The sequence below is a fragment of the Malania oleifera genome, chromosome 7 (assembly GCF_029873635.1).
Source record: "Malania oleifera isolate guangnan ecotype guangnan chromosome 7, ASM2987363v1, whole genome shotgun sequence".
NCBI classification, from domain to species: Eukaryota; Viridiplantae; Streptophyta; class Magnoliopsida; order Santalales; family Ximeniaceae; genus Malania; species Malania oleifera.
This window is the reverse complement of record NC_080423.1, coordinates 91,720,385-91,735,303: the sequence shown is the minus strand read 5'-3', so window position 1 is coordinate 91,735,303 and position 14,919 is coordinate 91,720,385. Positions and strand designations below refer to the sequence as shown.

The 14,919-nt window shown below is 39.0% G+C and overlaps 1 protein-coding gene across 2 annotated transcripts in view; it reads left to right on the top strand.

Moving 5' to 3' along the window:
* LOC131159444 (B3 domain-containing transcription repressor VAL2) overlaps positions 1-14,919 on the top strand; it is a 43,039-nt gene that overhangs the window by 11,915 nt on the left and 16,205 nt on the right. For both annotated transcript variants that reach the window (XM_058114358.1, XM_058114357.1), the window contains exons 8-9: positions 336-412; positions 488-910. In XM_058114358.1, coding sequence (XP_057970341.1) covers positions 336-412; positions 488-910 — 500 coding nt within the window. The remainder of the gene's footprint in view (positions 1-335; positions 413-487; positions 911-14,919) is intronic.

The following is a 14,919-nucleotide window of genomic DNA, read 5'->3' as shown; positions in this document are numbered from 1 at the left end:
TTTTTATTTCCTTAAGAGCCTAAGTTGGTATGGACTTTTTTATTTTGCTGACTCATGAGATTTTATCTATTTGGTTTTTAGATAAGTGCATTCTGAATGTGATAGCTGCATTTGTTGGGCCTTTCATTCTTTTAAAAGATGGTTTCAACTACACCCACAAGTACTTGTCATGATTGCTGGTTGATACCCAATACTTGAGAATTGTCAGTTAGCTGATTCTTCCTATGTCTGAAATTTTGCTTTATTTGTTATCATCTTCTTTTGATTTCATCTTCTTTTTATTATTTGAGGTATATTTATTTGACTTTTTCTGATTTTTATATTTTTCCCTGCAGTAACATTTAGCCGGATGGATCCTGAAGGAAAACTTATCATGGGATTTCGAAAAGCAGCTAACTCTGTCAGCATGCAGGTAATATATCACTGTAAATTTTCAAGTTGGCAACTTGGCTCATATAATCTTAATACAGAATTTTTAACCAAGCAGGACAACCAACTATCTGCTGCTCCTAATGGTGCTCATTTGAGTGAAACTATTTTTCCGGGTGCAATTGAGAACCTAGCTATAGTAAGCGGTTACTCTGGCCTTCTTCATTCTCTGAAAGGAAGCACAGATCCCCACCTAAATGCATTATCCAAACATTTAAGTTCAGCTAGTGGGGATATTAGCTGGATTAAAAATGAGAAGCATGGCAGTCGAGCAGGGGAGGGCTTGCTGCTGCCATCATTTCTGGTTCCAGAAAGGAGAAGTCGAAATATTGGATCCAAAAGCAAGAGGTTGGTAATTGATATCCAAGATGCTCTGGAGCTAAGACTAACATGGGAAGAGGCACAAGATTTGCTTCGTCCGCCTCCAAGTGTAAAGCCAAGCATTGTCACGATTGAGGATCTTGACTTTGAGGAATACGAAGTAAGTAATTTCCAGAATTTTTTGAAATTTATATTGTTTTAACCCTTTTTTCTCCATCTTTGTATTTTTATTTTATATAGTATCTGAACTTAATCTTCCATCATTTGTCTAATTGGATGCCCTATTTCCTTTGCCAGTGCTGTCTTTTCTTTCCCCTTTGATTTCTTTGAGTCCTGTTGCTTAGAAAGAAGAAAAGAAAAAAGAGAGGAGAGAAGAGAATTGGTTAATGTAAGGAGGTGAGAGAACAGAGTAGTCATACCTCTTCTAGGAGATCAGACCTTATAATATTAAAATACTTCTTGCAAAACACCCTTATGAATAATGATTTGATGCAGTCGCATACTGTTATTAATTAACACTTAACCCCTTTGTTAGCAAAATGATTTTACCTAGGCTCCTAACACTCTCCCTCAAGCTGGGCCATACATGTTTTGCATGCCCAACTTGCTTTCTTACGGAATACTGGACTGCGGGTAATGAGGATGGCAGCCTGATTATTGTGATACTTGATCATGGGCTGATTACAGAAAAAATCAAATTCCTGCATGAGGAGTTTCAACCATGTCAAATCACATGCAGTATGCACCATAACTCAATACTCAGCTTCTGCACTTGATCTATCAAATATCAACCAGGTTTTGCTTCTTGCTTTTCCAATTAACTACATTAACCTTCCACACACGTGCAACGTCCTGTAGTTTGCCTGTAAGATTTCAAGCCTGCCCAGTCAGCATCTAAATAACCTATTGACAGTGTTTACTGAATGGGAGAACCTAGTCAAGTCGATAGGTATCCCTCTTTATTTATAATGTGTCAAGTACATCTTGATGGCCATAATACCATTACTAACTCACATTACTAACATAAAGTAATACCACTTAATGTTCCCCCTCAAGCTGGTGCATAGATATCTTATGCCCCTAGGTTGTTACAAATCAATTTAGTCCAAGCACCCCCAAAGATTTAGTGAACAGACGAGCAAGTTGGTACTTGGACTTCATATGAGCAGTTGCAATGAGCTTCTGCACAAGTTTACTCTGAACAAAATTAATGGAACATTGATTATCTCACATCAACTTTGTAGATTGGGATTGTGGAAAACCAAGTTCATCTAGCATGTTTTAAAAGCAAACACCTAACTTGTTCAGCAAAATTTGTTTCAAATGGTGCAAATTTTCAAAGGCATAAAGGACTTCATTGAAGACATTTGTAGCTGTAGCTGAATTCCAGTTCAAGTAATGATTGGGATCAAATGGGGTAGCTCAACATATTTAATACTTTCTTCCCGGGATGATTAAAAAATGACATTTCTATCTTTTACTAACATTTTTACCAAAAATGTTAGTAAAAGAAGGGTAGCTGTCGATAGTGATTTTTTCCCTAATAAAACAAAGACCGAGCTGAACATATGAAAAAATTAAGTCAAAAATAAAAAGAAAAAGGAAAACAACATGATGCGGTCGATGGGTGCATTCAAGCGTTTGACCGGCCACTATTCCCACCATTATTGTTTGGCGCCCCAAACAGGCGGTTGATCGGTCCATTTAGGTGGTCAACCGACGCCAACAATTTCCAATTTTTGTATTGCCCTCTTGTGATTGACTTGGAAATTTGGGAGTGCCATGTGTCTTATGGTTGCGACATGTCAATCGACAACATTGACATTTGGTGGTTGGTAGTTAATGGTAGTTAATTTTGAATTTGAATTTTCAAAATTCAAATTCTAAGAGGCTTTTCTCTCCATTTCGATCTCTTGGGGGAGAAATAGGGGCATGTCCAAGTGGGGGCAAGGAGAGAATTTTTTATGTTTTTTGTAAGTTCAAATAGGGAGTTTGGTTGAAAGAAAGAAAAGAGACAACTACATCTCTCATCCTTTTTTTTGGGCATTTGAGGAGTGAATTTAAAAGAGGAAGTTCTCCACTTGATCTATAGAGGCGTTTTTTCTCAACAAGATTAGTGCCTAACTCATCTCTTCATTCATTTTTACATGTTTTATGGGTTTTTGTACGTTGAGACATGATGATGTATTTTTGAATGTTCATGGTCAATGCTGCATGTTTTCTCTTTTAGTTTATGTCAATATTGCATGCTAGAGGTGTAAGGATGTTTCTTTTAATTTTATGTAAAAAAAAAAAATGTTCTAGAACCAAGAAAATGCATGTTGTCTTAAATTTTTCTTGTAGGCAGTTGACTGGTTCTTTCAGGCGGTCAACCACATCTTGGTCAACCACCAAATCCCAAGAGTGCATATTTTTCACTTTTCCATGGTTTCTCTAGGATTTCAAGTGTAGGTCTCTATACTCAGTAGAGTGCATTTGGTTGAGTTTGAATGCTGTTTTTCTAGAGGTTTTCATGGTTTTTCCATAAAAAACTTTAAAGTTCTCATTTCAAAAGTGAATTCAAATGGGTTTTCACAATGTTTTTCAAGTTTTGCAAAGTTTTCATACACTCTTGGAGTCATACATCTATGATGTGATTTTTTGATGTTTTACAAGTCTTTTAAAAACAAATTTCAAGGCGGGTTTATGGTTCTCTCAAGTGAAAGGGGAATGAACAAACACGCGGAAATTCCCAGAATACAAAACCTGTGAGAAACAAGATGGAGACAAGCACACGCCAAAGAAAATAATCACACGCACGCACAAGACAATATTTACGTGGTTCCGCAATTTTTACTATGTCCACGGAGTTGCAAAGATTTCACTATTATCAGGGAAGTATACAGAGTGCAGCAATTACAGAGTTTCTATCACTCTCAACAAGGAAAAAACAACATGCACACACCCTAAACACCAAAGTGTTACCTTTGGATCGTGCACACAAGAGCTCACAACACTCACCACGCTGCTGCACACTTCTACGCTGCTCTCCACACATAGACGAACACTAGAAGTATATATCTTAGGGTTTACAAGATCATAACTTTCGAAATAGGAAAGTTTTGCTGAAATCTCGCACAGAAGATTGTCTCCGTCGACCTAGTCGCACCCCTGTTCCCCATGGTCGCGACCTAGTTGAGCCTCACGGGAAATCAAGAATCTTGAACTTTAGCATCCTCGACCTAGTCGCACCATTAAGTCTTACTGATCGAGATGATGGTCGAGCCTATTAGGATTTCGTCCTTCAGGATATCTCATAATCTCAACTTGGTTGCCCTTCAGGGACTTCTTGGTCGAGCACTTGGGCGAGACTCTCAGTATTTTTGGACAGGCCCGGGCCGCTCCATGGATTAAACGTAACTAGGCTCCACAAAGCCCAACAAATCTCCCATTTGGAGACTAGTTCAATCACCAACATCAATCGAAATTCTCTGAAAGAATAATCACTCATCCCTGCAACTCATCCTCTTGTCCTCAAGCTAGAAGGCCAACTGAAGTTGCACAGCTTCTCAATAGTGATACCCTTAGTCAACATGTCTGTTGGGTTCTTAGATCCACAAATCTTCTCAAGTATAACCAGCTTATCTTCAATAAGGTAACGAATAAAGTGGTATTTTGTCTGTATATGCTTCGACTTTGAATGAAAAGTCGAAGTTTTAGTAAGAAAGATTGCACTCTTACTGTCACTGTGTAAAATGCCCATCTTCTGCTTCTTACCCAATTCATCTAAGAAACCATGTAGCCAAATCATTTCCTTTCCAGTTTCAGTTGCTGCAACATACTCAGCTTCTGTAGTAGACAAAGTAACAATCTTTTGTAGATTTGAAGCCCAAGATATAGCTGTACCACCCAGAGTAAATACAAACCCAGTAGTACTCTTTCTACTGTCAGTATCACCAGCAAAATCAACATCTACATAACCCTGCAGTTTCAAACTTGCACCTGTGAAGGAAAGACATGTATCTGATGTACCCCTCAGATATCTTAGAATCCACTTGACTGCGTCCCAATGTTGCTTTTCAGGCCTACTCATGAATCTACTCACAACTCCCACTGCATATGCAATGTCTGGCCTTGTACACACCATGATATATATCAAGTTGCCAATAGCTAAGGCATAGGGCACCTTGCTCATGTGGTCCCTTTCTTCTTCTGTTTTCGGTGACTGTTCTTTGCTTAGTTTGAAATGACTACCCAAGGGTGTGCTCACTGGTTTAGCTTTATTCATGTTGAATCTGCTAAGAACTTTCTTCACATACTCTGACTGTGAAAGCTTCAATGTACTATTAACCTTGTCTCTAATGATCCTCATTCCAAGGATTTGCTTTGCAGCTCCCAAATCCTTCATTGCAAACTGCTTTGACAATTGCTTCTTTAGTTTATTAATCTCCTCAATGCTAGACCCTGCAATGAGCATATCATCTACATACAACAGTAGAATGATGTAAGAATTTCCGAAGAACTTAACATAGCAACAGTGATCAGCTTCACGTCTCTTGAACTCAATTCTATGCATAAAACTGTCAAATTTCTTGTACCACTGTCTTGGAGCTTGTTTTAGGCTATACAAGCTCTTCCTCAGTTTGCAGACTAAATTCTCGTCCCTGGACAATGATCCTTCTGGTTGACTCATGTAAATGTCTTCCTCCAAGTCACCATGAAGGAATGCCGTCTTCACATCTAACTGCTCAAGATGTAGGTTTTCAACAGCCACCATTCCCAATACCAGTCTAATTGTAGACATCTTCACAACTGGAGAAAATATTTCAGTGAAGTCAATGCCCTGTTTCTGCTGAAACCTTTTGACAACTAATCTGGCTTTGTAGCGCTTGCTACCATCATGTTCATTCTTTATTCTGTATACCCACTTGTTGTGCAAAACCTTCTTCCCTACTTGCAATTCAGTTAGTTCCCATGTCTGGTTCCCCAACAAGGAATCCATCTCATCCTTCATGGCTAACTCCCACTTGCTTGAATTTTCATCTTGCAAGGCTTCATCATAACACTCTGGCTCACCACCATCAATCAACAGGAGATAATTCAGAGCGGGTGAATAACGCTGTGGAGGTCTAATAGTCATGGAAGATCTATGAACCGCAGCTACAGGTGTACTCTGATCTACCTGTGATTCTACATTCTCCTTGTCCTCTTCACCCCTTTCTTGGATAGTGCTTTAAGTCAACTCATCTAAAGTTAACAAACTCAGATTTCTTCTGATCTATATCTGTGACATCAGACACTACAGTTGACCTGTCCTTGTACATAACCTATTAATTAAATATCACATTTTTACTTCTGGTGATTTTCCTGTTTTGTTCATCCCAAAGTCGATAGCCAAATTTCTCATCACCATAGCCAATGAAAAAACATATTTTAGACTTTTCATCAAGTTTACTACGAGCATCAGAATCAATATAAACATAAGAAAAACAATCAAAAACTTTTAAATGAGAAAACTTTACCTCTTTATCGCTCCAAACCTCTTCAGGATGTCTAAAATTCATGGGAACCGAAGGTCCTCGGTTTATTAGGTAAGCTGCAGTGCTAACAGCATCAGCCCAGAAAGTTTTTGATAGTCTAGCATGCAACCTCATACTCCTAGCATACTCATTGAGAGTTTTGTTCATGCGCTCAGCCACACCATTTTGCTGTGGTGTCTCAGGAATGGTCTTCTCCATTCTGATTCCATATGCAACACAATACTCTCTGAACCCTCCATCTATGTATTATCCTCCATTGTCTGACCTTAAACATTTTACTTTCAAACCCGTCTTAGTCTCAACCATAACCTTCCACTTCTTAAAAGTGTCAAATACATCAGATTTATTTTTCAGAAAATGAACTCATACCTTTTTGGTTGAGTCATTAATAAAAGTAATGTAATACCTTGAACCTCCAAGGGATGCAATCGGAAAGGCCCCCACAAATCAGTGTGTACTAACTCTAATTTTTCAGCCTTCGGTGTTCTTCCGGTTTTCAAGAAGCTCACCCTTTATGCTTCCTTAAAAAGCAGCTTTCACACAAGTCAAAATCAATGGACTTCAAATCTGGTAGCTTCCCTTTTGACATCAGCATCTTCATCCCTTTCTCACTCATGTGACCAAGTCTGCGGTGCCATAAACTTGTATCAGTACTCGCTTCAGCAATTGCAACTGTGTCTCTTAAACTTGAGGTCATATATAGAGTACCAGACTTCTTTCCACGAGCCAATACTCTGGCTCCCTTTGTAACCTTCCAAGTGCCACCAGCGAACAACATTGCGTGCCCTTCATCATCAAGTTGTCTGACAGAAATCAAATTCCTTCTCAGGTCAGGAATATGTTGTACCTTCTCTAGTAACCAAACAAACCCACTGGGCAATGACATCCGGACGTTTCCCATGCCCACAACATCCAAGGCTTTGCCATCAGCCAAATACACCTTACCGAAATCACCTGCAACGTAGTTCTGTATGATTTCTTGGTGTGAAGTGATGAAATGAAGCTCCTGAATCCAAAACCCAATCATCAAGTGGACTGTCTACTGCAAGAAGTGATGCATCCTGTACCTCTTCTGTTACGGCAGTAGCAGATTCATCTTCATTCTTCTTCTTGAGACTTTTGCATTGCCTCCTGAAGTGACCCGTTTTCCCACAGTTCCAGCATTGTCCTTTTTTGCCAGATCTCAATTTGCTTCTGTTCCTATTAGAATTTCCGGATTTTGATCTGCCCCGATTTGAATTTCTATCATTACCTTTGCCTCTTGTCTTAAGGTTTAGGGCAGAACCAGATCCTGAGGTTTCACCAGCATCCTTTCTGCGAATCTCCTCAGCCAAAACTAAATCTCGTATGTCATTATACTTGGTTTTTCTTTTCTCGTGGAGTTACTTACAGCCATCCTCATGGCCTCCCAACTGTTTAGCAATGAAGCCAAAACGATCAATGCACGTATCTCATCATCAAAATCAATTTCTACATATGACAATTGATTTTTGATTGTGTTAAAATCGTTCAGATGTTGTGCATTGGATGCATTCTCAGCCATCTTTAAATTAAATAGTTTCTTCATCAGATGTATCTTGTTATTTGTAGATGGCTTTTCATACATACCTGACAAAGCCTTCATCGGATCTGCTATGGTCTTCTCCTTTACAACAATATGTGCAATAGACCTAGACAAAGTTAATCTGATAACTCCAAGTACCTGTCTGTCAAGGAGAGTCCATTCCTCGTCCTTCATGGTCACAGGTTTTTCTCCTAGAAGCGGTTGATGCAACTTCTACGCATAGGGATAATCCTCAATTTGCATCCTCTAGAATCCAAAGTCTGTGCCATCAAACTTTTCTAACACAGACGCCTTTCCTGCTTCCTCTGCCATTGCTCCCACTCAAGCCTAATCGTAGGCTCTGATACCAGCTAGAAGGGGGATGAACAAACATGTGGAAATTCCTAGAACACAAAACCTGTGAGAAACAAGATGGAGACAAGCACACGCCAAAGAAAATAATCACACGCACGCACAAGACAATATTTACATTGTTCGGCAATTTTACCTACGTCCACAGAGTTGCAGGGATTTCATTATTATCAGGGGAGTATACAGAGTGCAGCAATTACAGAGTTTCTCTCACTCTCAACAAGGAAGAAACAACGTGCACACACCCCAAACACCAAAGCGAACACCTTTGGATCGTGCACACAAGAGCTCATAACACTCACCACGCTGCTGCACACTTCTACGCCGCTCTCCACACATAGACGAACACTAGAAGTATATATCTTAGGGTTTACAAGATCATTACTTTCGAAATAGGAAAGTTCTGCCAAAATCTCGTACAGAAGATCGTCGCCGTCGACCTAGTCGCACCCCTGTTCCCCTTGGTCGCGACCTAGTCGAGCCTCGTGAGCAATTAGGAATCTTGAACTTCAGCATCCTCGACCTAGTCGCACCATTAAGTCTTACTGGTCGGGATGATGGTCGAGCCTCTCAAGATTTCGTCCTTCAGGATATCTCATAATCTCGACTTGGTCGCCCTTCAGGGACTTCTTGGTCGAGCACTTGGCCGAGACTCTCAGTATTTCTGGCCAGGCTTGGGTCGCCATGGATTAAACATAACTAGGCTCCACAAAACCCAACATCAAGTCCCACAAAAAATCCACACTTTTTCAAGTTTAAACAAGGAAAATACCATTTTTTCAAAGCAATCACCCATGAAGTGGCTTGAGAGTAGAAAAAAGGAGTTTTCTTAAATGCTTAACTTGACTTTAATCTCCGTTTTACAAAGTTTTCATTGGAAAATCAGTTTTCTAATGAAAAACAAATGCTTTTTTATAAAATTTCAAGTGGCTTTCAAGTGTTTTTCAAAAGATCATCAAAAACTTGTTTTTGGAAATGTTTTGGTGAACTACAGGTGGCTTGATTCCTTCTATGGGGATATGTAGGCAATTAACTTGGTAGATTCAATCACAACTAAAAAACATAAGTGTTTTATTTATTCTTTTCTCTTTTCTCTTTGTTTTTTGTGTCTTTTGTTTGAGGAATTTGATAAGGCATCCAAGTAGTGAGTTCTCATGGGGTATAGGCCTTTTCAAATGGGTCGAGTGCAAAAAGCTCAAATTTCAGAAAACAAACAAAACATAAAAGCAATAGGAAGCGGTCAACCGCACTCTGTAGGTAGTTAACTGCCTGATCTTGCAAATGCATTCTTTGACTGTTTTTCATTCTTTTTTCAGATTTTTGAACTTTTAAGTGAGAGAGAGAGAGAGAGACACACACACACTCACACTCATATAGGGTAATTGCTGCAACCATTCCTGGAATTGGGGGCTAAATCTTTTAAATCTCAAACTAGGAAGATTTAAAAGTCTACCTTCCCTATTCACCGTGGTACTCCCGAACCAGATCTTTTCTAAGAAAAGGTCTTCATTTATTTTTAACTTTTCAAAAACTAAAAGCCACTCCATTTATAAATAAAAGGGTAAGTAAAGGAATCAAGGGTTTGGTTCATTTTTCTTATTTTGGTTTTCTTAAGTCACCAAATGTTGGCAACCAAAAACTGGTCATTTAAACCCGGTGTCAACAATAGGCAAATTGCTTCTTTTCTTCTATCCACTTCAATGCCAAGAAAATCTTGTAGCTCTCCCCAATTCTTTGTTTGAAAATGTTTCTTTATATACAGTTTCACGCCTCATTTCCGCTCATATGATAGCGAAATAGTAATGTTATTAATATAAACAGTCAAAATCACTATTCCACAGTCGCATCACTGCATAAATACTGAATGATCAGCATGTGACCTTAAAAATCCATTGGAGGTAACAGCATGACTGAAATTTTCAACCAAGCATGCAGGGATTGGTTTATTGACTTATTATACTCCTGACTATGAAACCAATGATACCGATATCTTGGCAGCATTCCGAGTAACTCCTCAACCAGGAGTTCCACATGAAATTCTCCATTGGTAGAAAATGGTTATTCCATTAAGCAGGGAAATCCTATTTTAATTTTAAAAAAGCCGAAAGATTATGCTCCCACTCTTGCAAGAATGGACTAACCAGGTCAACTACCTAGTTACCCATTAACAGCCTTTTTCAAACTACAAACTTGCCCGACTTTATCCCGTGAGAACAAACCTGTGTAGTTGCTCCATATCAATGTTTTAAAAGGCGCAGGCGTAAGGCGAGACATTTTACCCTCCGGGAGGCAAGGCGTAAGCATTTTAAGACTGAATTTTTTAAAATAATTGATAAATAAAATAAGTTTATATATACTATAAAAATGAGAAAATTTTTAGAATAATGGAGAAAAAAATAAAAACATAATTCTTAAGTATCATATATGCCAATTTTAGCTAACAAACTCAAACAATGCATGTTAAAAATAAGCATGAGCCATAACTTTACAAAAAAAGAGAAAAAGCCAAATTAAAGCATCACAATGTCTCATCATCCAAGATTCTAATTTCTAAGAATCTAAATCTAAATCAACAAAGTTTAGAGGGAATTATCAAGATCTTCATCAAAGTCCTCATCTTCATCAAACTCATCTATAGTAGGAGTTCTTCCGCTTATAAATTCCTCCTCTCCCACTTCAACATCATTGTCTTCCTCAATTTTGATCAATGTTGGCCTCTTGCCTTTGTCTTCAGTGCCTAGATATTCAATAAAGCTATAGGTTAGGAGTTAGGAGAAATGGAGAATTATAAATTAGTAGATTAAAAAATGACTATTGATATGTATGTACTCAAGTTCTCACAATAATCACTAATCTTCCTTTTGTTAGTAAATATAGAATGCGAGCTATCAGAAGCTTGTGTTGCTTGAACATCATCTCCTTCAAAAGTACCACTGGCAAAGCTCTAATAGCATCAACATCTAGGAGATTTTCATCATCAAACCAAGAAGTATCTTTTGGGAGGATAGGTTCTTCCTTCTCTGTGATCCATTCATCATATGAATGCTACTTCCGGCACCAATATTGGATCATAATTTTGTCTTCCTCTTAGAGCTCTCTCCCTCAGTTTGGTGTTGTACTTCACGTAAACTAGAGCATTCAATCTTTTGTGCTCTACTCTATTCATATTTTTCGTATGAATCTACAATTGAGTTTAAGCCATTTAAATTTTTAGTTGAGTGAAACGATAATAACATGGAATTTGTAAGAACTAAGAATCTGCTCAAATGTGCTCCAGTTCCTTTCACATCCACTAGCACTACATGTCAAGCTAAGAACACAAATAGCAAACTTCGTCAATTCTGGGGTCTTTGTCCCAAAACGCTTCCACCAATCAGCTACAAAAGAAAAAAAACATGTTTAAGTTCCAAGTTTTAAGGAGAAACAAGGATAGAGTACTACTAATTAACTAATTTTTACTGAAGTATTATTTTTACCTGGGCTTCTTAACATTTTGGAGTCAACAGCCACTCGAGTCCCAAAATCCCCTCGTGCATTATCAAACAAATCCAATAGGATGTCTGCAGCTAGCCTTTCCTCATATCTCAACATTCTATCCATGCATTCAAATAGTCCTTTCTTCACTTCTTCACAATTAGAGAAGTTATCCTTATTATGCAATTGGGGATTTAAATAATATTTGTAGCATGTAAAGGGTGATGAAGTTGCAGAGTACATCTATCATCTATTTTTCTCCAAATGGGTCCATACTTCTTGGCATTTCTAAAAAAAATTGCAGCAATTTTTTCCTTCGCCGAATCCATCAACTCATAGCGAAACCCCATGGCTGGTCTTTCCTCATAATCAACTTCCCTTAGAACACACACAAGAGGGACAACACTCTTGATAACATAAGCCACATGAGGCCAAAAATGTTGGTCAAATAAAACTATTGAGCGATTCCGTATACCTTCATGCATTTTTGCATATGTAGAAGTGCACCACATCTCTGAAGAGAACATAGATTGAAGGCCTCACTTTTGTTTGTAAATGCTCTGAAGTGTAAAAAATGCAGTAGCAAAGTGCGTCACTCAGGGCGGATGAGTTCTTTGTTGTTGGTGAAATGCTTCTTCATCGTTGCAAGTACATAGGAATGATTATAAATAAATTTCACAACTTGCTTAGCCTTTAGGATTGTGGTTGCCTGGATCCTTAATTTGGCAATATCCTCCAACATGAGATCCAAACAATGTGCTGCACATGGAGTCCAATAGAGTTTCTCCCTCATTTCCATAACCTTTTTTTCCACCATTTATCATGTTCTTTGCAGTATTAATTATCACCTGCACAACATTATCCTCACCAACTTCCTCAACCATCTCATCCATATACTTAAACATCAAACCACCATTTTTTATAGAATCAGAAGCATCGATGGATTTGAAAAACCATGTACCAACAGGACTATTCACAAGGAAATTAATCAAGACCCTTGAACACCCATCAGTCCATCCATCAACCTCATATTTAAGGATCCACGTCCTCATCTCTTGCATAGATGAGGCTTGAAGCCTGGCTCGTAATTAGCAATACCATCCACCGTAACACGCCAATATACGTCATCCATCAAATTAAATGGTAGAGCATTATTGAACATACAATTGCCAACTTTCCTACACGCTTCATTTCTTTGTTCCTTTTTCCATTTTGAGTTTAGAGTGGATTGTTTGGTGTGTGAAAATGAAAACTTATCCATTGGACCTCTAGCCCTAGGATTAAGGCCAGTCTCACTATTTTGCTACTCAATATCTCCAACTAATAGAGACCACTCTGAGTCCCTCCTCCTGGACCCATCCCAATCTCTTCAAAAAGTTCATTTATTTTACCCTTCTCTTCTTGGAATTTTTCAAGAGCAATCTTGCACTCACCTCTCACGTTTTGAGGAGCTTTTGGGCAAGGTTTTAGTCCCTTCCTTGTACCTGCCAAATGATGTTTAAATCTTGTGACAGTACCACTGCAAGTTTGATCACAAAATTTGCATCTAAAATATTTTTCTCCATCAACTTCTTTTACGTATTTCCAAATAAAATCTTTTTTTTTTTCCTGCCCCTTTGAATCACTTTCAGACGTGTTTTGTTTATTGAACAGGAACAATCAGCAGCTGCAGCAGGAACTTAAAACTGAAAATTGAAATCCGAAACAAAGACCTTAGACTAAGATGAAATCTTGAAGCAGAGAGGTTGTAGAGGGTCGCTGCAGAGAGAAAAGAGGTTTGAAGGAGTTGCCGGAGGCAGATCAAAGCTTGGAAGGGATCCTCGACTCGTTGGAGAGAGATGAGAAGCTTGGAGGAATCGTCGGAAGCAGTCGTGGAGTTGTCGGAGAGCGACGAGAAGCTTGGAAGAATCGTTGGAAGCAGTCGTCGGTGAGGGAGAAGGAGCTGGAGGAATCGTTGGAGAGCTACGTTGAGTCGTTGGAGAGGGAGAAGGAGCTGCAGGAATTGTTGGAGCTATGGACGCTTCGTCGAGTCGTCGGAGAGGGAGAAGGAGCTCGAGGAATCATCTATGAAAGCTTCGTTGAGAGAGGGAGGAAGAAGCTTCGTTGTGGGGGTTTAGACGAGAGGTTCTGCGCTGGTTCGTTTTTTTATTTTTTTATTATTATGTTTTAAATAAGGCCATCCAGAAATGCGAACGCCTTCCAAATTGAGGTGTAAAATGCGAGATTTTTTCCCTGAGGCGTACACCTTGTCCCCTAAGGTGTACGCATTTTAGGCTTTACGCCTTTCCAATTAAGCCTTAGGGTGTTTTAAGCTCAAAATGCCTCAAGGCACGCCTTACAAACACCTTTTAAAACACTGCTCCATATAGACCTCTTACTCCTAGTTACCATGCAGAAAGGCATTCTGCACATATGTTGGCAAGGCAACCAGTTTTGAGTCAAGCAACAGTGATAGGATCTCTAACTTAGTGTAATTGGGAATCTGGGGAAATCATTTCAAAGTAGTCGACTCAAGAAGCTTGAGGGTAGCCCTTAGCCACTAATCTGGCTTTGAACCTCTCAATTGTGCCATCAAGCCGATATTTTGCTGTATATACTCATTGATATCCAACCACTTCTTTAGCAAAAGGTAAATCAACGACTTCCCAAGTACCATGGTTACACAAAGCATCCATTTCATCCCCCTATAGTTTTTAATCAGCCAGAGAGGGTAGGTTGGAGCCTAGCGTGAACACTTTGCAGAGAAGGTAGGGTCTTTCTAGTCAATACATGACTTTACATTGACACCACTGTGACTGCTTGGTAAACTGGACAAGAATTTAGCAGCTAGAACTCCTTATGTTGCTAGATAAGATCATTAATGTGATAATTGGGGAAATGATAAACATTCAGCTCCTCACATATTCCTTTTTATGGAAGTGAACCCCCTTTGTCCATTTTCAACTCAAATGTCTTCATACAGCCAATTATTGAAGCATTCTTCTCCTGAAAATATGATTCAAGAACAGGCTGAACAGCATCCAACCCGTGCTTTGCAGTGTTTAAGAACTTAAAGTTGGAGGAAACTTGTGGCTCCATGCTACTCCAAACTTAGTGATGAATCATGATATAGTTATCCCTAAACCTGGTCTTGTTCCCCTTGGAAGTCCATAAGTTGGAGAAGGTGAATCAGCCAAGAATTCTGATTTCCCTCCAGCTCCAGCAAATACCTTTACATCCTGAGCCCAGATATGATAGTTCCTGCCATTCAACTCTATGTAG